The 25,637-nt window shown below is 43.2% G+C and overlaps 1 protein-coding gene across 1 annotated transcript in view; it reads right to left on the reverse strand.

Annotated features, from left to right (window-relative positions):
- Positions 1–1,854: 1,854 nt before the first annotated feature.
- The window catches only part of SLC18A2 (solute carrier family 18 member A2), a 347,766-nt gene continuing 323,983 nt past the window's right edge, over positions 1,855–25,637 (reverse strand). The window contains exons 15-16 of the mRNA XM_069239257.1: positions 13,956–14,089; positions 1,855–3,974 (exon numbers count right to left, since the gene is read on the reverse strand). Of these exons, the coding sequence (XP_069095358.1) occupies positions 3,864–3,974; positions 13,956–14,089 (245 nt within the window). The 3' untranslated portion in view covers positions 1,855–3,863. The remainder of the gene's footprint in view (positions 3,975–13,955; positions 14,090–25,637) is intronic.

A 25,637-nucleotide genomic window follows, 5' to 3' on the forward strand; every position in this document is an offset into this window, starting at 1 on the left:
TTGGCACTATAGAACATTAATCACACTACAACAGCCTATCAACTTGTCTAAGTATTACTTGAAAGAAATCAGCTAGATCCTTATTCATCCAATTTGAACCCCCTATTTCCCATAGTGAAATAATGAAGCCATCAGCACCACTGTCTATTTCACACTTTCCAATCGATGCACAAAGCCAGTGGCCCACACATGCTTCATAAATGGAGAGGAATGTTTCACCTCTTCACAATATGCACTTACCAGACTTGATTGTATTTACTGCCTTAAAACTCAATCTCTCCAAAGCAGAATCCTCACTTAGGACCTCATTACGACCCTGGTTGTCTTGAGACCGCCAAAGCAGTGATCCGGCCTCCACATTACAACTGTGGCGGAGCTGCCACGGTCAGACCGCCAACACCACAGCCTGGCAGCGCTGGTGGTCTCAATCTGCCAGGGACGTGCTGCCCTTGGGATTACAAGTCCCCTTTCTGACAGCCTCTGCATGGCGGTACCCTCGTTGCGAATTTGCCTGTTTGCGAATGCAAAAATGCTTTGTACATATGACCCCTAGTTACTTAATAATTGTTGAGTTCTTCCTCAACACAAACCTTCCAACAACTCTCAAATATGTACCCTAAACAAATCTATGCTCTACGAGTTCCGGGAGAAATGTTACAACTCTTCTCCTTGTCCAGAAGTGTATTAGAAACTCTACTCCTCTCCAAGTTGGATGTCCTGTTTACGTTGTTACCATCATTCCATTAGGCCACCTCAAAGCAGTTGTTATTCAGTATTACCTTTTGCCACCACTTTCTCTGCAAGGAGATTCATCCACTAAACATAGTTTCCTAGCCCAATACATCTTACATTATACGTCTATATGCAAGTAGGTACATTGAGGGGATAGTGAGATTGTATGTCCTCACACTTGTGCTGCCTTGCTCTTTGTTAAAGCCTGACTGCTTTGCAGAAAAGAGACTGTATTTGCAGCGTCCAGTTTCAATACAGTGCCAGCGGCATACTGACATTGAGGCTTAAGGGGTTCAGCTGCTCCACTTTTTTCTATTGTATGAAGAGCATCCGACAGGCTGAGCAAAGGTCAGCCTGACAGACACTGTTTATGTTCGGGTCAGACTCCCAGAGACTGTACATGTGCAGATGCCTAGCTGTCTGAGCTGAAATTTGGCAGGCTGAAGATTTCACAGTCCGTTGGATGTGAACTCCTCAGCCTGGCAAACTCTTCTGTGAGCCTCCCCCTCATGATGAGGGGAAGCATCACTGATAGACTCAGACCTGGGCACTTCAGTTTTAAACCTTGAATAGCCAAGGGCCAAGTGTACATCAGTAACCCTCGTCAAAGAATAGGGTGAGCAAGTCTCACTGAGTCCCCCCCCCCCTCCCATCCCACTCTCTGACCAGTTAAGGAAGGTCTTCCTTTCATTGGCTGACCTTTGACAAGGTCCGCCAATGATACGAGGTGGCTGGATCTTTCTTCTGTCCCTTCCTTCAGGATACAGGCTTCCTGCCACCTAAGATGCAGCCCAGTGAATTGTTTTTTTTGTATGTATGGGTACATGCATATGTGTATGTATGAATGTTTGTGTGTGTATTTGCCGGGTCTGAGAATGTGTGTGAAAGAGAGTGTGTATGTGTGTGCTCTTCCCCCACACCTGCTGCACATTACAGGCCTGCAATGTACGGTGCTCTTTGCTACCACCTTCTGGAGGTGCCGAAGTGGCCAGGCACCTTTTAGATACCATAGAATTACTGCATGCTCTGCCTAACGGCGACAGGCTAGCTAACAAAAGCTCTGCAAAAGAAATCTAAATACCTTATCGAAACAGTGATGTTTGGGTAAGCACACAAAATTTAAGTGCTTGGAAACGTATATTTATTGTGCATTGTTTTAAGGTGCTCAGGTCTCCTGAGAGGGACCTGGACATTGTAATAAAAGCCTTTTACAAACTTTAATTGATTAAGATCCTTCGAAGAGCGCTGGTGTTTGTTTCTTGTAGACAAAGAGCCCGGTTGATATTTTTGGGGTTTAAATACTTGTTTCTAGTGTAATTGGCTATTGTTGAATGTGTGCCAGAGACCGGCATGACTATTTTCTGAAGCCCAGTCTTTCGTGACACTGCCCTGACTTTGGACAACGAAAGCAAGAAAAGAAAATGTATCGAGAAATGCCGACGTAAGACCATCCATTCTGGTTTACAGCTTTATACAGATGTACACACCACATACAGTGTTTAATCAAAAATATATTGTGTAATATAATAATAAAATGAAATACATAAAATAAAGTTTTTAACACTATTTATAGAAATGGCTAAAAAAGCTTTTCTTCCTTGGTAAGGCTGTTGGCAGTTAGTCTTAAAGGGGAAGTGTCATCGCTGGGATGTTCGCCTTGAAAAGTAACATTTTCGTTATAATCACCCTTGCACCAGAATAAACATGGTGGCGGGGCATTAGGTATGAGCTGGATCTTGCCTGCCACCATTTGAGAATGTATTTCCCCTTGCTTTGTGCCCTTTGTGTATAGTATCAGGGCCCTTGCAGGGGCTCTGTTGACTCTGAGGGCCAGGATCTCCCTTAAGGATTCTACTATTAAATAACTATATCAATTCAAGCCAATGAACAGAATTAACTGTTGCAAGATGCAACTGAAATCAACTGGAATTTTAGAAATGTCAGTTCAACAGGTGCTTAAAACCCATGTATTGCAACAGACCCTATTAGAAAACATCTGTAAATAGTCAACTGGAAAAAACTGCTTTGTAGCAAGCTTCCTGTTATTAATAGGTCCATGGGTTGGTCAGTTACGGTACCAGACCACAGGAAGAGAGTGATTTGGACCACGTCACTAACTTGGTTAGGTTGTGAGGGCCTAATTAAAACTCTCAGCTTAGCAGCAGACAATGTAAGTATTGGGCCACCTATACATAAATGTACAGACTCATGCTTAGTTCTGGCCGAGCTGAGGTTTGATGTTTAGTACCCATGTTTGACTTTTCTCTTTTAAACATAGCAGTACCCAGTCCACGTACCTATATCTAGCTAGCTTCTAACACCTGGCATAAGGAAGGTGTATCATTGTGGGTTTTTAAATTTACATTTCACAGCTCCTATACTTAAAAAGGGTAAAATGGGTAGCAGTAGATTGAATGTTTCAGGAATTCGATGATGGAGCGTGGTCAGATGTATAATTGCGTACCTAGAGGTCCCTCTTCTGGTGCTGTAGTGGGATTGTTCTCCCATATGGGCCATTCCTGTTATCCCAATGTGACCATCTATTCAGTGTTGTTCAGAATAAAACAACAGGGAGGGGTGGTCTCAGTTTCCACAATGCAAGAGGTCACCACACACTTTTTTTCTAGACCCTACAGAAAATTTACATAAACAAACTTGCTATCCCGACCCTAATACTGATACCACTGGCAAGGAGCAAAGCCATTTCTCACTGAAGTAGCCATGGTACATGTAGGGAATGCACAACCATCCTGTCGTTCTGTCACAGATTTATCAGCATGACACCATATGGGTCAAGCTTGGGGGGCCAAGTCTAGTCTGCAGAATGAGAACAAAGTCTGGAGCAATGGTTCAGGGGTCCTTGATGTTTTTGTTTATTTTTCAATCGAATCCTTCACAGAAAGATGCTACTTCCCCTTTAAGTAGTGGCTGCATTTCTTTGAAACATGGGATAACTAAGAAAAAAGAGCTTTGGTTTAATTGACTAGTTCACCATTGTCATTACAGTACGACTAAGACATTTTTTATCCCCTCAGTTGATGAGATGTTTCACAGGAAACACAGCATTTTTGTACAACAAAATACTTATTTTGGGTTTGTAGCCTCTTGGGCTTGACGGTGTGGTATCACGGTTATTCGCCACTCTCTGATTCCTCCTCATCATCGTCAGCTGTATAGGAATGGGTGTGGTTCTGCGTGTACATTTTTGTCTTCATTGAGCAGTTGTGGTCCATGAGTATCGCCTGGGAGGGTAGGAGGAACAGAAGCACAGCACGCATAAGTCTTTTTCAATTTTATTATCAAATCTTTCCAGTGTGTGAAAGCTTATTCCACCTGACATATAAATATAGGATCCTGAGTTAATTATTCTAAATCAGCGGAGGCAGGAGTATTGCTAACTCCACCCTCCTATTATTGGCTGTAAATGAAATCGAATGCTTGCCAGGAAGTCCTCCCAATTTTGGTTTACTCTACAAATTGCTTACATGACCTCTTCAAAATAGCTGCATATCAAATAGTTCATTTTGCATTGATATTGTTTTTACTGTTAAGAATGGGACCGCCTCCCTCACAGCACATTATCAGACACTCGTGCTATCTCCAACTTCAATCATAGAGTATGGGGAGGGGCGTATTCAATTTACCTTCGCCTGCTCCCCAATCAGCATGTGCTATTATAAGTAGACACATTTTCCCCACAGCCTTCAAACATTTTCAAAGCAACGATGAATCTCTATTCCTAACTACAGTTGTAAAATACTACACAATATTATATAATGCAGTATTGAATCTGCCATTCCCCATTATCGGATGCACTAGTTAACAAACCCTTAAGAGCATGTCATGCATAGTATTTGTCAATGGACTACCCCGCCCCTTTTTCTCCCTTCTGGTACATGTATTTTTGTTTTTCTGATTAAAAAGGCAGGTCACCAAGAAAACAAGCACTGGCAAAGGCAGTAGGTGTGGCCTTAATGTGCTAAAACATATAAATACAGAAATTGAGAAAAGTTATTTTCATGTGTTTATTACATGAAAGCATTTTTAATTGGTTCTGCTAATGCTGGACAAAAGTAGCAAAAAAGACTGCTTTCTGTACAGAATATGTATAAGATATAAATAAATGAATGTGAGAAACAGTGTGATGACTGGGTGTACTTATGTTTTCCTGTTTTAGATTTAAACTTATAAGGACATATAAAAGTCCACCAAATAGGAGATAGCCATTATCAGAGGACAAATAAAAACACTGTTGAACGTCTGCTTGCCCGCAAACTAAAAACAATTGGAAAAAAAAGTAAAGTAACAGAGAATGTGTCATTTTTCATTTCTTCCTGAAGGGGCCAACACAATTTGATTTAGAGTTAAAATGCAGCAGCAAGAAAGACTGGTCTGAGATTAGTCTGCTTGCAGTTTGTTGTTTAGGTACATATTACTAAAATATAGTCTTTCCATTGCTCTCTTGCAGTTTTGTCTGCTTGGATAAAAGGTGCAAGCTTTAGAAGCATGTTTTCTGATCTAATTATTTTTTACACTGCAGAGTTTCTGGTAGCATCAAAATGTTTAATTCCATTACTGACTGGTGAAATGGTTTGGTCATTTTAATGTTGGGCAATTTGTACTATCACATTTTCTTAGGGGCACAGAACGGGTAAAACCCTTTGCTACATCTGGTTTCTTTGTTCACAAGTCAGTGTAGTAGCAAGTCATCTGCAAATCACCCCACGCTTTGCAAGGTGTAGTGACAGGTACTTGTGAAGCACGGTGAAATAATGATTAGACTTTACACGTTCCAAAACAATACAAGTTCATAGCTGCAAGGTGTCCCATTGTCACGTGTAACAACTTGAGCTAATCCTGACATTTTAGCCAACAGTACTTCACTGCTGCAATTTTGGAGTCTATAATTACAATGTTACCAGCAACATTTCAAGTCCAACAATACAATGTGATGTCCGGTTAAAAAAATCACAACTGATTTAACATGTGACGCTTGGTACGAGGACACTTGCTAACTATGAATCTCCATGCAACAGCAGCAGTAGCACTTTCACGTAATCAAAGTGCAAATATGCAATGGCAAGAATGCTGAAAGCATCACATTTCAGCTGTTAGAACGTAGGGCTTTGTATTTTTCAGGTGTAATTAAATGTTCCGCACAAAATTATGCTGTTGGCCAGGATGACCATCCCTATCATTATATTTGATAACATTAGGTGAACCACTCCCCAACTGTGTCCTGGAATTTGTTCAATAAAAACATTTGAAAATAAACGCTTTCTTACTAATTCATTAATCATCCTGTAAACTAGGCATGGACCTGAGAGTGTTAGAAGTAAGGAGATGTGAGATGCGGCAAATGAGAGAGTGTGAGTGAGTGCAATACACAGACTTATTCTTAGCACAGTCTAGCAACAGTCCGTTCCACACATCACCTTTAGAAGACATTACAAGCACTCCAATAACTCTGCTTTAAATTAAATACGTGGGTTAAAGCAACCACTGCAAAAAGAGCAACGTGTTCAAAACACGTTTTTTTCTGTTTTGAGAATAGACTGGTCAATAAATACTGCTTTCAGAACGATTGGAAAACGCCCATGAAATCCAAAAATAAACACTGAAAACCGGAATTCATAAAAGCAAAATACAGGAAAACATATACATAAAAGAGGCCCTTATTCTTCCCAACATAAGCAGTGATACAGAAAACAGTCAACAGCATATAGTAAATGAGTAATAGCCTTCTGGGTGGAAGAACTGGTAATATGTCTTGCAGACAGTTGAATTATCAAGACAGGCCTACTGAGACTTTAAAGATCTGCTCTGATGTGAGAGGTCTCGAGTTGTCTGCTACTGTCAAACTATTTTAGTCTACATTGAACCTACCTTTGTGGATAACAGGAAAACTGTCTTACCATTTGTCAAAAACCTGATCCATGATATACGTGCAAAAGACATGATAAATATCTGTTCGACTTCCCGGGCCACTGGGGAGTAAATTCCAGTCAACTATTTGTGATATCCATATTTAATAGGTGGGCGTACGATTTAAATATAACAAATTTCACTGGTGACTATTTCCAGGTTTTTGAGTAATTTTGAAAACTTAGTTGGATTTCGGTATTCAGTAGATCGTAAAAGCCCAGGTCTGAAAAAATGCATGATTTAGTAATAACTTTAAACAAAAGTACATAAATACTCATTGTTTTGTAAATTATTTCATAGTCATACTAGTATTTACAATAAATAGTGGGTAGTTATTTCAGGGCATCCGCCATGGAATATGTTCTCAGTGACTTTGAGAATAGTGTATAAATCTATTGCACAATGCAAAAACCGTCACATACATTTACTTTTATATTGTGTTTTTGTTAACAACTACTACAGTGTTGTCACCTAAAGGTACCTCAGACAGGGCCATGTTGCATAAAATTTAAACATTATAGAAATAAACGACTAGCTGCTTTTTGCGGAATTTCTGCTGCTTGTCTAAAAGGCAATGGAACAAGTATGCTTCGTAAAGATTTTGTGAAGGAAGGAAAAAAGGGGAGCTACTTGGATGTGCTCTGTTTTTGACATATTTGTATATAAATCAATGGGAGGGGTCGTGACTTGGATGCCAGCAATGGCGGTCACGTGAGTCGGTTGCTCCACACCAGCCCGACAGTATCATGCAACATCCATGCTGAAACCCAATTGTAAGTCACCCCACATGCATGGCTGGCTGGAGAGGAGCCCCCTGGTGATAGCGTCTGGGGCTCTTTGAGCAGCAGGAGGGATGGAGTGGTGGATTTGGCAGCCTGAGACAGCGACCCTGATGAGAGCACAGCGTGGTCTGCTGATGCAGAGGATGCAGCAAATCCTACCCTGACAATACTGGAGGTGGCCTGCCAGCAATAATGCTGCCAGTCTCTGTGGAGACCGGGAGCAGCAACAGAGAAGCAGCTTTCTGCCTGGTGCTTTCCTTGCTGTGGCATGGCTGAAAAGGTGACTGGTGCGCAGTCCAACACGCAGTCCAGTGCACCACATGGTGACTATCCGGACAGGAGTAGTCTGGAAGGGGTGAGTTGGCTGGGTACCATGTGGCCCGCCCAATAGTGCCGGAGTGCTGGGAGGTGCTGTTGAACTTTGCTGAGGAAGGGGAGCGGACCTGTCAGCTTCTCGCTGCCGGATCTGGGGCTCTGCCATGAGACACGAACAGGAGACTAGCGCCAAGCCAGAGCTGTCTGCTATGCTCCTCCTTGACAAATGCATGATCCCCCCTGCCGGCTGAGGAGGCTGGAAACCTCCAGAACCCGGGACCAGAGTTAGGGAAAAGTGTGGGGGCAGAAATAAGATGCGCCATGACTCCTTGGCAGCTCGTCTCTTAGAGGGAAAAACGTTTAATATTTAGCCCATTATTGAAGTGCAGTGAGGCTCTATGGCATAATTCCGCCCAGATTCGCAGATTACTAAAAGACTCTGGAGCGCGACCTTTCACTGCTGGACTAAATGTGAGGTGGAGTGGGCCCAAACACTATGCACCCAACAGCTACCTGACAAGACAAACCTGATCTGGTCCACCATATTATAACACAATTTCAAGCCAAAGGGTGGCACAGAAATACCCTTGGGGGACCACTGAGAGAGCGTAAGGGATAATAATGGGCAAGACTAGGAACAAATCGATGCCTGCAACACAAGGTGCGGAAGAGGCACGGCTGCCTTTACAAGGTGAAATAGGGAACAACGGCCCTAACATGGTCTCCATCCATTCGCATTTAGACAAAGTCCTGGCTACAATAGCGGATACCAAGTTGACGCTGCAGCAAAACATCAGTATGGCCTCAGTTGGTTTGGGTTTGCAATGGGCAGAGCATCACAAGCTGGCAGATCATCTCAAGGACGTGAAAACTACAGTTGCGGAGATCAAGCCTGAACATGCAGTACTATTGCACAATCTAAATGACCTCACTGAGAGGGTGAAAGTATTGGAAACAGCGAGCTGAAGATGCGGAGGGGCACAATTGAAGCAACTATATCAGGGTGGTGGGACTCCCAGAAGGTTCAGAGGGCACAGACAAGGTGGCATTCTTGGTGAAATGGCTCCAGACAGGGGGGACCCCTAATGGGCTTATCTTGTTCTTTGCACTGGAGAGAGGGCACAGGGTGCCAGTGAAGCCACAGGCCCCGGGTCACCCCAAACCAGTGGTGGCCCGACTCCTGCACTTCAGAGATAGGGACGCCATCGTTCAGAAATCTTGTGGCAGTGGCCCTTTTGTGGTAGGCAGCTGGAAGGTCCTGGTGTTTCTGGACTTCACTGCAAAGGTCCAGGCCCATCGGGCATCCTATCAGGGAATCAAGAAGGCCATCAGAAAGGAAGGTATTAAATACTCGCTGATGTTCCCAGCGAGGCTGCTGATTGTCCTTGATGGGGCTTCTCTCCTCTGCAACATACCGGAAAACGCATGGACGTGTCTGGAAGCACATGGAAGGAAAGGGGGGCACATCACTCCCAAGTACTAGACTCAGGCCTGAGGCCCCAGACAACACCCTAGGAAGAGAGGCAGAGGTGGCTCTGAGGGGTCCGTGCTGAAAAAAACCCTCCCGCTCACAGACTGAACAAGAATGGGTGGCGGCGCTCAAATTGGTGGCGGAGATATGAATGAGGAGGGGAGCAAACAACTTTCAAATCATGGCTCGAACTCTACAGGAGATGCCCAACCTAGTGTAACTCCTCAGACTGCTGAAGATTTGACCTGATACGGTGAATAGTCAAGGGGGTCTGGCGGATGCAGACCTGGGACCCAGTGGACTGAGAACACTTTGATCATGAACATACTTTGAGATTGGGAAACCTAGATGGTGCTGAGATCACTGCATGGGGGCCTTCACCTGAGGCTTCTCAGGCTGGGGCAGAGTCCCGAGGAAAATTCATATTCTAAACTCCATCAGAGGATTGCCCTTGCCAAATAATTGGAGGTGGTGATCTTCAAACAATGTTTTTGAGTTATAGGTTTGGACAGCTGTTTGTTGCTGGGCTGCCTGTGGGTGCGGTAGTTTGTAGTTGGAACTATTGTTGTTGGTCCTGGGGGTCACAGTGTAACCTGTGGGTTGGGGGAGGGGCCGGATGATATATGTCGGGCCTCTGTGTGCCTATCTTACTGATGGCTGAGTCTAGGAATGCAGTTACTTTCATATCCTGGAATATTGGGGGGATGGGATCGGCTTCCAAACATAGCATTCACAGATATTTGAGGAGGCATGGCGCACAGATAGTTATGTTACAAGAGACGCATTTACTGAATGCAGAAATAGAGTGGTTGCACCATAGATGGTGAGGCCAGATTTATTCAACCTCGTACTCTGCTTATTCCTGGGGAGTTCTGATATGGATAAGGGGTGGCCCAGCATTCAAACATATACACTCCTTGATTGACAAAGAGGGTAGATATGTATTGGTCAAGGGCAGACTGATGGGCAAAGAGATCATATTGGGCTGTATATATGCCCCGAATCAAGAACAGGTGGTATTCTTCCTGGGGCTGTCAGCCCCCTCGGCCAACATGGGGATGGGGGATTGTCTGCTTGGTGGCGATTTTAACTGTGTGGTAGATGTGGATTTGGACAGGGCCACTCCTTCTCTGTCGGGGGCCCCGGCTCATAAGATCTTGAAGGGCCTTAAGCACTGGTTGCACCACTGGGACCTGTCAGAGATCTGGCGAGTACAACACAAACAGGTACGTGAATATTCATATTTCTCACACATATATAACATATACACCAGGCTTGACATGTTCCCATGCTCTACCGCACAGGGAACACATGTACTACACACAGAGTATTTGGGGAGCACATTGTTGGACCATAGCCCTCTGTTACTGAAGTTCCAACCTGTGTCGGTTCATCCAGCGACGCCCCTATTGGGGCTTAACCCCCTACTGCTGGAAGATAGCTGTTTCAAAGACTCCCTACAGCCTGCTCTTTCCGACTATTTTGAACATAATCGGGGATCAGTATGAAATACCCTCACAGAGTAGAATGCACTGAAGGTTGTGGTATGAGGGTACTGCATTGGGCAAAGGGTGGGGGCTCAGAGGGACCTGGAACACTGGAAGCTTGGCTGCATGAGCTGGATAATCAGAAGGGGTTGGATGAAGGAGCCCTGGAACATCACAAAAAGACAAGGGAAAACTAGCAGACATCACTTGAATGCCTGCGCTGCGTTGAATATAAGGAATACATAGCTAAAGTGCATGATGAAGAAGGCAGAGCAGGAAGAATGTTGGCATGGTTGATTAGGTCAGACACTGTGGTTTACCCATTACACAGATACTGACAACAGATGGAACCCTCTTGTATTCTTCGAGGGCCATTAACACCACCTTTCGGGAATACTATGAGAAACTCTATAGGATCCCAGAGAGTCTACCGGAGAGAGCGGTGACTGATTTCCTGGCCCCCATACCCCTGAATGAACTAGACCCCGTAGCTCAGACTACACTTAGTGGCCCAGCGGCGCTTCAAGAGATTAAAACAGGAATTAAAGAGATGGCGTTTGGTAAGAACTTTATGCTGCTCTCTTTACTATCCTGGCCCCTAAGTTAGAGCTCCTCTATGCGGCATCACTTAGTCTAGGAGTCCTACTGGAATTAACTTGGAGATGCACTAGTGATTCCTTTGCCCAGGTCCACATTAGCAGGTGCACTCCCTTCGGCTTTCCGCCTCCTTTCTATGCTGAGTATGGACTTTAAAATTCTCAGTAAAGTATTGGCACCGTGACTACTGCCCCATATGTAAACCTTAATACATCCAGATCAGAATGGGTTAATCCTGATCAGGAGCATTTCCCTTAACCTTCGTAGAATGCACTATATATTGGACCACCCGGAAATGCCCCTCCACCCAAAGGCAGTCCTGATTTCGGTGGACCTCGAAAAGGCCTTGGAATCTATCTGCTGAGAAATTCTGTTTGCTGTTATGCTTAAAATGGGTCATGGGGAAGGTTGAGTGAAATGGGTCAGGTTGCTTTACACTCACCCCATGGCCAGAATGAAAACAAGTGATACGGTCTCTGCACAATACCGGATATACAGGGGTACCAGACAGCGGTGCCCATTGTGTCCCCTCTTTTTTACACTGGCCATTGAGCCCCTAGCACAACTTTTCTGCCTCAAAGGGTCGAGCGATGGGGTGAAACTAGAGGGCAGATAACATATCTTATCTCTCTATGCAGATGACCTGCTGCTTTACTTGGAAGACAGTACCTGAGGTACCCCAAATGCGTTGTCTGTGTTGCGAGACTTTGCAACTCACTCTGGGTTACATGTAAATGCAACTAAAACATATTTGTTACCTCTGACACCGGGAACTGGGCAACCTCAAACTCTCCCACAGGACTTGGTGTGGTCACCAGTGTCCTTTAAATACCTTGGCATTCAAGTGTTTCACTCTGTAGCGGATTTACAGGACGCCAACCTAGGCAATGCTCCTAGGTCACTCATATTATGTATAACATTTTGGAGACCCTTAAAACTACTGGTCATGGCACAGATCTCTTTATCAAAAATGATAATGTTGCATAGATCATTATATATTTTTTTTGTCAATCTACCAGTTAAGATTCCATCTACCTTGTTTAAATGATCAGACTCACTCCTCTGGGAACTAATTTAGGATGGCGGTTGTAATCAGGTCTCAGTGGAAACCCTCCAGCGTCCACCAGATGAAGGGGGACTGAGTGTCCCAGATTTTGAATTATATTATCTTGTGGCACAGTTGCAATAGGTTACTCAGTGGTTGGATGGTGTACATCTTGAAGAACTGGGTCGCATAGGGATGGAGGGTAATCAGGGCGCTGTGCTAGTGAAACATCTTAACAGGGCAGTAGTGGTCCTCCGACCAGGGGTACTCCTGGAGGTAGCGTTCTGGTGCTGGCGGAGGTGTATCTGTCGGTCTGTTGGAATGCCCCTTTATTGGCAGATGTTGCCTTTGGTAGGGCTCCCTCACGGGGAACTACTCACATACTTCTCACGACAGCAACTCACAACAAGGTCGGAGGTGGGGCTGATGGCGGTAGGAGACTGCTACCAACAAGGGATGCTTATCCTATTAAAAGCCCTGACAGACCAATACAACCTGCCCCCAGAACAGTTTTTGACCTACCAAGCACTTGTGCTCACGTTTGGTGAACTGTGGTATAACAGTAGTCAAGAACTGGTGGCTCATTCAGTACTCCACAGTTTATTGTATTTGGGGGCATCAAGCAACCTAGTGAAGTGGCTCTACCAGGCATTGCGGGAGGTGGTCAGAAAGCTACTGGTAAAGATCAAGAGAAGATGTTCCCTTCCATTTTATCTCCTCCTGTTCACATACGGGCACAGGATTTAGAGGAGTCATGAAGGAACCATGTACACCATAGCCTAATCTGCTTCAGCATTCTGCAGCATGTGTCCTGCCACACCACCCTCTGTTTAAAGAATAACTGTCTCTTCCCCTGCCTAAATACAAAAGATAATACTTGGTTTCCCCTTTGCCGAAACCAAGCTGGCTACTTTCCATGGAGCAGGGAGATGGTGCAGCGCTGACAGACTCTCGCAGATTGAAATTTCTCTGAAAATGCCTATTTCTTAGAACACTGGAATGTTCAGAGCTCCATTGAAGACAATGAATTAGCTCTGGCTTATAGTGGCTGGTATAAGTCTGGAATTCCAACATTCCAATGGTTGTCTTCATGTTTCTCCCTTTTCAATTTAGAACATACTACCCATAATGAGTGGAATGTTATAATAGCCTTTTAGCTGTTATGCCTCGGGCTATACTGGTTGTTAAAGGACCTCTCCCTTGCTATAGACTCTTGCCTGTGGCTCAGGCCTATATTTTGGATTCAGGGCCTTTAGCAACTGGTATAGCCCTCTGCGGCGGGCTATGGTATAGAATCAATAGGCTGCAATTGAGAAACTCCAACCATACACACAAATACCAAATATAGTAGTAGTGAGAAAATACAGAAAGTTTTATACAACTTTCTAAACTGTACCAAGAGTACTTATGCATGCCATCAGCCCTTTAGGCCAGGCTGTGTAACTGGTAGCATGTATCACAGTGATGCATCCTTGAAGGACCATGAAACCTGATCATTTGTATGCCTACTGCCTCATCAAGAGATTCAACTTAGTGTTCATCATTTCCTTTCTCAGCTCCTTGTGTGTGGGCCCTTTTCTTTGCTCAATTTCTCTACTTACCATTTTCTCCTCCTTGGCTGGAGGACTCCGCAGGAAGTAGCACAGTGGGGCAAATATTATGTCCACTATTCCAATGATGGTCATAAGCCAGGGAAATCCAATAGACTTTGCGATGGCTCCCCCAGCCGACGGCCCTGGTGAAAAAAGAGAGAGTGAAAGTTATATGGTTGAAATTGTGCCTGTGGCATCCAAATATAAAATCATATCCTCTCAGCACAACCTGCTGGAGTTCCACCCGTAATATTATTCAGCAAGGCTTCTTTGAACTTCCGGTAGGGTTTCTAGTGGTTACTCGTGTGTTGGTACTTGCAGTCTCTGTGGACTGCCTTGTAACCCTGCTGTTTATCCAATCTGATTGTCATTTTTAACTTAAGAATTCATTTAGCTTCTGCTACTTTTAGTTTTACATTCTTTTTTGACTAGTACTAATATTTACTAACATGCTGTAATCTGGAACTTTTACTAGAGAGCACCTACGAACAATTGCCTGTCCTCTAAGTCGACTTATATGATGTCACCAGTAATCTTCGGAGATTTAAAGAATGTTTGACGTCACTTCCCCCATTCCTATGATTTTGGTAAAATGACGCCATTAAATGTGTACAATGAACAGCAAAGCATATTGCATGGACAGACAGTTTTTAACAGAAAAACAACATATTAATCAGTCCGTGGTTGTGCAAAACCACCATTTTAATATATCCCTGAATGCATATCTCTGAATGTACAAAGCTTGTTAGACAATCTTTTACATATCTGAGAATTTAGAAATACCTCTTAAGACATGCTTAAATATGCAAAGTCTGACAAGCACAGGGCATTATTTTTGTTAAAGGGTAAGGCCCTGCAGACCAAACAGAATAAAAGATCGTGGTAGAAAAGGGAAGTGGTTGGAAGAAAATATAAAAAGTGGCTCACATGCTTTGAGCCTAGGCTCAATGTCAACGAATGCAAAGCCACTTACACACTTGACTCGGCCATCCGGGGGTGCAGTGCAAGGTGAAAGCTGAGGTCTTAAATGTCACTGATCAGAAAAGGAATCATGTGATTATCATATTGCATGCAACACAAAAGGATGATGGATGGAGCGTTGAAACTTTTCAAACACTCACCCCCTAGTCACAGATCTGTGTTTGATCCATGTTCTTTTGCTCACTATGCCACCCCAGTTTGGAGCCAGCCATGTGCAAATCAGTTTTGACCCAGTTCCCCATGGGAACAGCATGCAGTGGCAGTTTTCTGGATGGAACCCTCTCTCTAAAGTATAGGGGTTAAAGGGATGTTTTATAATGAAACAGCTGGTGTTCTGAGAAAACTGTCCTAACATAAGAACAGGTATGTTTCCTGTAAAATGGCAAAGATTGTGGTGTTTCTACTTTTTACTGACAACAATATCGGGTACAGCTTTGAGCAGGGTACAGAACGAGAATGTCCTACTAAGAAGAATGAAAACAGTTCCTAGGCTAAAAGTGTATGAGATAAACAAAAAACATCACCACAGAATGAAGTTTCTGCTCAGAAATTAAAATGAATAAAATAAATTGCTATTAGACTAACGTGCACGAGCAGCAAGCCTACAGCTAAAATAACGCGCCCATAAAAAGCTCCCAAAATAACCTCACAACATTCTAGACCACATACTTTAAAAAACAATATTGCCTAAGAGTATGGATGACAAGTGATTTCTACACCTTGTAATCCTCATTGTCTTATATTATATTTCCTGCAGACTGATTTACAAAAGTATGATTCATCATCTTTGTATAATGTGTGTGTGCTGTAAAGTGCTGTATAGTGAGCACTATGAAACATAAGAGATGTATGTGAGAGGAGCTATGGGAAGATGAGGGGCACTGTTGTAGGGTGGTGGTGAGGGACTCCGCTGGGAATGAGGTCATGGGAGGGTGCCTAAAAAATATTGCTGCACTGGTCCCCACCAGCGCTATTGCCGGCCCTGTTGCTAAGTCTCATGCTTCTACAATCAATGGAAGCTTCCCCTTGTGAGTCGATCACTCACCTTACATATAGAGGGGCATTTTGTAATGCTTATTAGTTAGATCACCGTTTTAGATCGCCGCTAGGATGACCATGTCACTCAGTATTATTATTGACACTGTCTCCAGTCATGACATTTTCACCTACAAAGCATTGGATTTATGTGTCTCAGTGTAATAAGTTTCAGGAAGCAAAACAAAACTACAGCACCCAGAATGCACCAGGCTATCAAACAAAATTCAAGGCCTGTCAACAATGTCAGTAATGGCTTACAGGGAGGTGGACACCCTAACTGCCATTCTAATGTTCTTCCCGAAAGGTGACTTTATTTTTTCTGCCAATCAAGTCTAGGGGCTTCCGTGATCTAGGTATTCTGCTATAAAATGTCCCTTTCAGTGCTTCTTTAGAGGATAATCGTTACAGATCATTCCTTTATATTCATCTCCGTGCATTAACACCCATAGGAAAGAAGTTATGAAATTACTTTTGATCATCAGAAAAAGCAGGTGACTGGTGGAAGAGTCATCCTTGCTCCAGAGGCACAGCGTCCTGCACCCTCGGCTGAGTCACAAGGAGCTGAATGGAAATGTTGTAAGTGCAATGAATGGAATTAGCCCTTCTGTTGAGGTTCAGTAGTAGAGAAAAGAAGAGAGAGAGAGAGCCCTTCCGTAATCATAATTTGTAGTGCAGAATGTACTGGGATGTTTCTTTTTTTAGTGCCCACAGACTGGGTCCTTACATTTTGGGATGAACTGCACCTTTTATAGTGAGTGTGCTGTATTGAGCAGAAAAAAACGCAATTACAATGCATATCAGCGGGTACATCTCCAGTGGCTTTGAAGGGAAAGTTGCAACAACTTCAATTACAAGCTTAGTGGCTATTTGACGACTCACACCACTATGAAGAAGGTATGAGAGTGAACATTCGTAGCACTTACCCAGTGAACACTGAGTAATCCTACATCATCAGGTTGTATTGTAAATATTATTGCCTGTATAACCTATTAATACAGCTCTGCTAGTAGTCAGATAAGAGCAGGTAAGATTACTTCCTGGTAATCTTCATTACCTTGAATCTTAGTCCTCCTCGCCCCAGTCCTCACGTCCTTGAGACTTGCCTCCCTGCACAGATCGTATTGAAAAATGTGAAAAAAAACATAGTGCCCTTTCTTTTACCCAACATCCACAGTCCTCATCCCAGTCCTTACTTGTTTTAAGATATAACAAGTAAAACACACTATAGGAATGTGCAATTACTGCATATTGCTGATCACAGAATTTATTAAGGTTACAATTACACCACTGCAGAACTAAAAACCACAGCCGTAAATGTTTCCTCTACTGAAAGAGACAAATTCAACTTATACTAATTCTCATTCGTTTGCGGGGAAGATCATGCCCTACATATCTCACTGAGAGAAGCTCCCCCAGCCTCCACCCAGGTAACCAAAATGGATCTTGTAGACCTAATGTGGAGATCACCTGGTGGATCCATCTGCACTGAACAGTATGCCAGGGCTATCGCCGACTTCACCCACCTACTGAGATTAGGGATAGATATTTTCTTTCCTTTGTTAGCCATGCCAAAAGACATCAACAGGGAGTTGGACACTCAAAAAGGCCACATACGGTCCAAAAAAATCAAAAGAGACCTGCGGATGTCCAGAGAGGATGGTTCACCAGGCTGTATTTCTGAAGAAAAATTGGGAGTATTCTTTTGCGATAGATTAAATTCTGAATGAACCTTTGGCCCAAATTTTGGGTCTTGTCTAAAAACTACCCTGTCCAGAAACAACCTCATGTAGGGATGGATGATAACTAGCGAAACAAATTCCCCCAATCTCCATGCTGAAGTGATAGCAATGAGGAAGGCAATCTTAGCTAAGAGCCATGAAAACTGAGCCAACTCTAATGACTCAGCAGGAGGAGTCTAAGGCTTTAAAGGAGTCACTAACCAACACAGCTACCTGAGGCACACATTCAGGACAAGAATGAAAAGCTCAGATTGCAGACCAAAGGGCTGACAAAGATTTTATGGCCAAGCCCTTCAAGAAACCCTCACATAAAAAAATCAAAAACCTGAAAAGGGTTACTAGAACTAGGTTTTAAAAGGTTAGCTAAACAGCAAGATTGAAACCACCTCCAATGTTTAGAGTATGACTTCAAAGTGGGCATTTTCCAAAACAACTGCATTTCTATTGCCACCTGATGAGAACACCCCAACTTCTCTAGTCCTGCCCTCTCAATTTGGAGGCCACTAGGCTCAAATGATGAAGGACCTCTATTGAGATAATGGGAAACTAAGAGGAGGTGGAGACAATGGAAGAACAAATGCCTCTTCCACTGCCAACTGAATCAGGTGAGAAAAACAGATCCTCTGGCCAAAAGGGGAATCACCCTATCCTTTCATCCTGAATCTTCTGTAGTACCCTCAAGAGAAGGGGAATTGGAGGGAAAGCACACAGATTGACCTTGGGCCATTGGACAGAAAAAGCATCCACTGCCAGAGCTTGGGGAGATGAATCTCTGAATAATATAGGAGAAGCATAGCACTATGTAGTGATGCAAAAAGGTCGATTTCAGGATTTCCCAAATTAACATAGACCAGATTGAAGTAAAACTGAGAAATGTGATAATTGATTGATGATGGTACACCCCAGCAGATAGCATCTGCCTGATGACTGAGTTTGCCTTAAATATAAACTGGCTTCTTTAATAGAGGATGTCTTTCTGCCAGTCGAAAATCTCCTTTGACAGTTCATTCAGTTTCCAGTTCCTTGCCCCCCCACCGCCAGTTGAGGTAAAACCTGGCTATGATATTGTCTGTCCTCACCAACAGATTTGTCCCATCTAAGTGAGAGTGGAAAGTCTGAAAAGCATTACAAATCACCACCAATTGTCTCCATTTAGAAGAGTGTGACCTCTTTTCTGTAAAGACGATACGCACAAAGTGTGATGCAATATGCAGTTTATTCTCATAAACTCCATTAGATGAGGGAGACACTGGTTACTGCATGGCCTTCCTTTCACCATCAGCTGTTCCTTCTCAGGCTGTTAATTTTCAGCATTCCAGAACCAATTTTTAGTTTTCCCAATTCCTAAATGTCCTTCATGACATATCTCAAGTATTTTAGGTCTCAAAGTTACCAGAGGAACCATTCTTCCACTCCTTATAATTAAGCCACTTTCATTCCCCTTACTTCCCAGAAAGGCATCAGTACTTCTTCCACCTGTTTTTCCGTGGCCACCCTTTTTTGATCCTGTCATGCACCTTACCCAGTGTAACATCTTGTTCCTGTTCACACTTCCATTCATTACACAAAATACCTTGGCATTCTTCCTCAACATTCACCACCCAGAAATCTTCATTTGCTTTCTCTCCATTATCCTCAGCAGGCAATGACATGCGACTTAAAAAGTCAGCAGCTATATTCTTTGCCCCGAGAAATACATTGCACATCATAATTATCATTAAATATTTGGACTGACAACCTATATAACCTGGGGGATGTCCTATATAGCCCCTTTGTCATCAAAACCTTAGTGAGGGGTTTATGGTCACTTCGCAATCTTATTTTATTTCCCCAGGTGTACTCCTGGAAATGCTCTAAAGCCCTTACATACGCCAGTGCTTCCCGTTCAATAACAGAATATTTCTCTTTAGAGGGTGTCAGGGAACAAGAAGCAAAAGCGATGGTATCCTCTTTCTCTGAATCATTCCTTTAGGGTCTAATTCCCCTACTGCTGGTATCAGTGATAACAATGCTATGCAGTTCTGGATCAAAGCCTTGTGGAGGAGGTTCCTTGCATATATATTTTTTAAGGGAATCAAACGCCTCCTGACACTTACTTGTCCAGACAAATGTGTTGCTTAACTTGAGTAATTGTCTCAACTCATAGGATTTTGTGGAGAAATTTCTAATAAATTTGGAATAGAATTCCACTAACCCCAAGAACACCCGAACTTCATCTTTATTCTGGGGATTAGGCATGTGTCTTTTAGCATCCAGTAGTTCTTTCTTTGGTTTAATACCCTCAGCAGACACTAGACCTAGGTACGTAACTTGGTCACATGCAAATTTACACTTATTGTACTCTGCAGTTAAACCTTTCTCATCTAGAACATTTAGGACCTGCAATAACATTTGATCATGTTCTCTTCTAGATTTACCCATAATAAGGATGTTGTCCTGGAAAATCAATATATTCTCCACCCCTTTGAAAATTTCATGCCTCAGCCGCTGAAACATAGCAGCGGCTGATGCCAGGCTGAAAGGCACTCTCCTAAATCTATAGCAACCAAATGGTGTTATAAAGGTGGTTCAGCTTCTACTATCAGGGTGCAACAGAACGTGATGCCATGCTTCCTTTAATTCTATTGAAGAAAGCCATTTGACTCCCTTGGGGTGAGCCAAAATTTCACTGATGTGTGGCAAAGGAAATTGGTCAATTAGGATATTTTTATTAAGGTCACGTATATCAGTGCACAATCTCAGATTCCCATTTCCCTAGTCACGGGAGCTACCCGTTCTGAGTACTCTCCCGGTTCAATAATCCTTTCTTCTTGCGATTTGTTCAATTTTACCTTCACATCCTTTTTTAATGGATTGGGAATATTCATAAACATATGTACTTCTCCTTTTAGGTGTATTTTGTGTTTAAACTGCTTCAACTTTCCAATATCTCCAGTGAATACTTTAGGGATTTTTTTTAAACCACTTTACCAATTTCTGACTCTAGTTGTACTATTCAAACTAGCTCTGGGCTATTTGGGTCGAGCACCATTCCCAGTTTGCCTTGGTCTAACCATCCTAAGACAGAAGGACTAGTGACTGCAACATACAACTTCCCCATAGTTTTTCTATCTTTGTACTGAAATTTCAGTTTCTTGTAACCTACAAGATCTACTATCTCACCAGTGAATGTATTTATGGTAATATCTCGTTCACTTAACTCTTTTCCCAAAAGTTGCTCAAATTTCCTTTACCACATATCCTTATTAACAATTGCATATGTTGATCCAGAATCCACTACTTTAGAAATTTTTACTCCACCTAGCAACATTTCACATATAGGTTTTTCTCTTCTTTTCCATCACCATTAATCTGTAACATCGTGTCATTATCTACATTAAGCACACACGTATTCAACTCATCATCTTCAGATGTGCTTTCACATAGTCTTCATCCTGTTTCAGCATCTTAACCACACCACTTGATTTACTCCGACACACTCTTTGAAAATGTCCCATTACCCCACAATTTGAACACTTTTGTTTCCTTGGTGGAAATGACTTATCATTAGCTAAGTGGTTTTCACTGCCACACCCATAGCACGTTCTTTTCCCATCACTTTTGCAGTTTTTACATTCCAATTCTGTTTTTCTGGAATTCTCTTCTTGTATTACTTTGTAGCTTTTCTTCCTTTCATTCTTGCTGCCACTGTATCCTCACTTTTACTTTCTGACACATCTGCCGGTCAATTCTGCTCTCTTAACAATGACGATAATATCTTGCAGAGAACATTCCCCTTTGGATCATAATTTGTCTTGTATGCTTGGGTTAGATGTTTGCATGACTATTTGGTCCTGGATGAGTTCATCATGTAGGTTCCCAAAGCGACAAGTAATGGCTATGTTCTTTAGGGCAGATACATAATCTTCTACTGATTCATCTTTCCCTTGCTCTCTGTGGAAACCTGTCTACTGCAGAGCATACTGTTGGTTTGTAAGAGCTGTTCAAATCTTCGAGGACATTGGAGTAAACATCTCCTTGACTCTCTTGTCTTTGTTCTTTGTTTATACTGTTAAACACTTTCAAGCCCCCTGGTCCTAAACAATGTAAAAGTATTTTTAATTTATTTTCTGCTGTAAAGTCTTCATCATCATCAATAGTAGATATGTAGTTGTAAAATATTCACGCCATTCCTCCCATTTTAAAACCGGCTCCCCAGAAGCTGGTAGGAAAGGTTGTGGGGGTGAAAGATTCCATGTGTTTCCAGTTGCCATTATATAATGTTTGAAGTATATAAATATATGTGAGCAGGTATAAGTGTAAGGTCAGGTAGGGTCTCCCTCACTAATACCAAGGTATATTTCAGAGATAGTTTTTATCAAACAAGCATTCAATGGTTATTCTGAATATAAAGTATGATGCAAAAAGTACTTCAAACGTTCTTTCAGGCAAAAGTGAAAGTTAAAACCTGCTACATTTTAAGTGTGCTGCTACGTTTTAAAATTGAGCCTTGAACGATTTCTTCAATAACAGCCGGTGCGAAGATACTTTGAGGTGCGCTGATGCGTGATACAAGACAGCCGACAGGTAGTTGCTCTGGTGCTGACCACATTGAACACTGAACATTGCACAAATGCACTAGTGTTTGCAAAGGTTTTCACTAAGACCTTTCTTCTGTGAGGTAGGAATACTCAACCCTCTTGTGTGTTGAACACCACACCTATAAAAGCCATTTGCTGTTCAGCTAACAAAGCAAACTTCTTCAGATTGATGATAAGTCCCAAGTCTTGGAGAAGACTGCACACTGATTCTTGATGTGCCAAAAGAAGAAGCACATAAAAGCCAGTCATCAAGACATGGAAACACAGCAATACCCACGTAAGTGCAATGGAGATCTAACAAGCACCAATATCTTTGTGAATAACATTGAGGAGGTTGCAAGGCCAAATGGTAAAACTTGGAACTGGAAATATCCCTTCCCACAGCGAACGTGGGTTTGACTTCTGGCTGTCGACATGGGCGCATGGAAGTATGCATCTTTCAAGTCAAGAGTCACTAATAAATCGTTCTTGGAGAGCAGAGGCACAATGGATTGTACTGAAAAAGACTCCACTCTGAGGAATTAATTCAGATCCTTTTAGGTCAACAACAAAGCGGAAGGAACCATCCTGTTTCAACACCAAAAAGATTATTGAATAATATCCATGAGTTCTCTGAGCTGGAAGACACATCAGTATTGCTCCTTTGCACAAAAAATTGTGTATTCCCTGAATCATGGCATCCCTCTTTGATTGATCACATAGTAATGGATACAACTGAAGCAGGCTGGCAGCAGAGCCTCTTTGAAATGGATTTGATACCCCTCTCTCATGACTGAAAGGACCCAATAATTTCATACAGTCTATGACCATTGAAGAAAGACATTTTTGAGGCGTCCTCCTACCATCATATAGTCATTTCTGCTGGGTCTCTTACTGTAAAAGCTCCGACTTACCATCCAACCGTGGCCCTCCAGCTAGGGGCCCAGACACAAAAGAGATGCTTAGTGTCTGTTTAGGGCTCCAGGGCCTTCTTCTAAAGAAAGGACTTCTTACATGGAAGAAACTGAAATGAACTAATAATCGTTTTCTCCTCCGCTGTCTTCTGCACCATAGTGTTAAGCACCTCTCCTAATAATTTAGAACATGGGATAGGCAACTTTTGGATGAGAGATCTCTAAGCTGCATCCAACTACCAAGATCCTATCCACAGGAGTCTCCTTCCTTGGATTTTTGCCCACTTCACTGCAGCTGCCAATCAAAGGAGACATCAGATAGGAACTGAGGAATATTTGCCTTCACTGAAATATAGTCAGATCCGCTTGGCAAACAAACAATGCCTGAAAGTCCTTTAAGAGAACTGGTGTTGCATAAGCTCCTTTAAGTACTGGCACACAGAGAATAGGTGGATGCAGCAAACGTTCTCTTCAAAGTTCCCTCCACCTCCCTAACAACCACCTCAGAGAGCACAGCATCTTTGGATGCCAAACAAGATGCCAACACCATAACAGTCAAAATAGTGTTAACTTGAGGAACTTGTGAACAGTCTCGATCAAAATCCTCAAGTGGATATCTCTTTGCAAGGAGTGCAAGGTGGAGCAGCACTGAATTGTACATAAAAATCATCCTCCATCTGAGGAGGTTTTGCAAAGCCAAGGGACTTCGCTGATATCAGCCAAAAAGCTGCTAAAGATGAGACTCAGAAACATATCTTTCTTTCTGATCCGACTCATGTTCATCATCTGAATCAGTCCTGGCCCTTTTCATCTCAGGCTCATTAAAAGCTGAGTCCACCACCTACTTGATAAGTTTCTTAACATCTCCCCTCAAGATCTAAAGGAGGATTTCAGAAGGATCCAAGTGGATCTCAGAAGGATCCAAGTGCTTCTATTTAGCTAATGCTTTGCAAGCCTCCATGCTGAAGCCCAACACAGAAACAAAGTGATTGTTCTAAAGCTGGTGTACTTCTTATTTAAATAGTTTTAAAAGGAAGTAATTTTCATCATGTCAGAGCAAGCCTTCCCTTAAAACACAGCTGCCTTTCCCATGCAAGCATGGAGTCAGTTGACTACCCACAATGGGCGGGATGGAAGGACTGATACCACGGTCTAACGCAACCGGCTCCCAGTGCTTTCAGCACAAGTTCAGCACATGAGCAGGGAGCGTGCTAGAGAAGGGGTGCAAATAAAGAAAATTATTCCACCGCCTGCTCGGCATGATGGCTCAACAACTAGCAAATCATATAAACAAAGCAAACAAAAAGGAAAGTCGACCTACAGGAAACAAAATAGGAGTAAAGGAAGAGAGTAGGAGATATTAATCTGGTTTAATCGTAATCAAAAGGGGACTATGTTGTTTTTTTTCCCAGTCTTTCAATAGGACCTGTGCGAGAAGGCAAGACTAAAGGAAGTAAGGACTTTGACAAGGAGGACGGATGACGGGCAATTGAAGGTCTCCTCATATTGTGTAGGTCTCTGGGCCTGAGTAAGTCCATGCAAGGTTGCAGAGCACTTTGGGGGTCATTCTGACCTCGGCGGTAAAAGGCGCTTACCGCCGGTCAGAAGACCGCCATAACACCGCCGCGGGAAACCGCCACGGTCATTCTGACCCACAACAGGCAAACTGCCAAAAACCCGACATCCACAAAAGTCCGCCACACCAACGGCCAGCGAAAAACTGGCGATGACCAAACCTCCACCGTCACGCCAACAGAAATACGCCCATACCATTCCGACCCACGAATCCACGCGGCGGTCTTTCAACCGCGGTATTCCATTAGCGGTACACACCGCCGCGCTCAAAATACACACACACTTACAAAACACAACCACATTGGACAATTCAAAATACACACACCTGATACACATACAAACACCACTCCCACACACCCAACACAATATAAAACACACACCCACATCACCCACAAACCCCTACGACCACCATTGTTTGACTAAGGCCAGAGAGAGACACTACCAGCTAGTACAGAGCATTCACAGGCACATAACACCATCACTCACACAACATCCACGCACAAAATACCACACTCACCTCACTCATCACCACAAACACCACCTCACACCTCAGCCATGGCACCCCAAAGACACCCCAGGTTTTCAGACGCTGAACTCAGGGTCATGGTGGAGGAAATAGTTCGGGTAGAGCCCCAGCTCTTCGGGACACAGGTGCAGAACACCACCATTGCCAGGAAGATGGAGCTAATGCAAAGAATAGTGGACAGGGTCAACGCTGTGGGTCAGCATCCACGAAATCGGGATGACATCAGGAAGCCCTGGAACGACCTACGGGGGAAGGTGCGTTCCATGGTATCCAGACACAACATTGCGGTGCAGAAGACTGGCGGCGGACCCCCACCCACTCCCCCAGAATTTACTACATGGGAGGACAGGTCTTGGCGA

This window comes from Pleurodeles waltl, chromosome 6 (assembly GCF_031143425.1).
Source record: "Pleurodeles waltl isolate 20211129_DDA chromosome 6, aPleWal1.hap1.20221129, whole genome shotgun sequence".
Lineage (NCBI taxonomy): Eukaryota > Metazoa > Chordata > Amphibia > Caudata > Salamandridae > Pleurodeles > Pleurodeles waltl.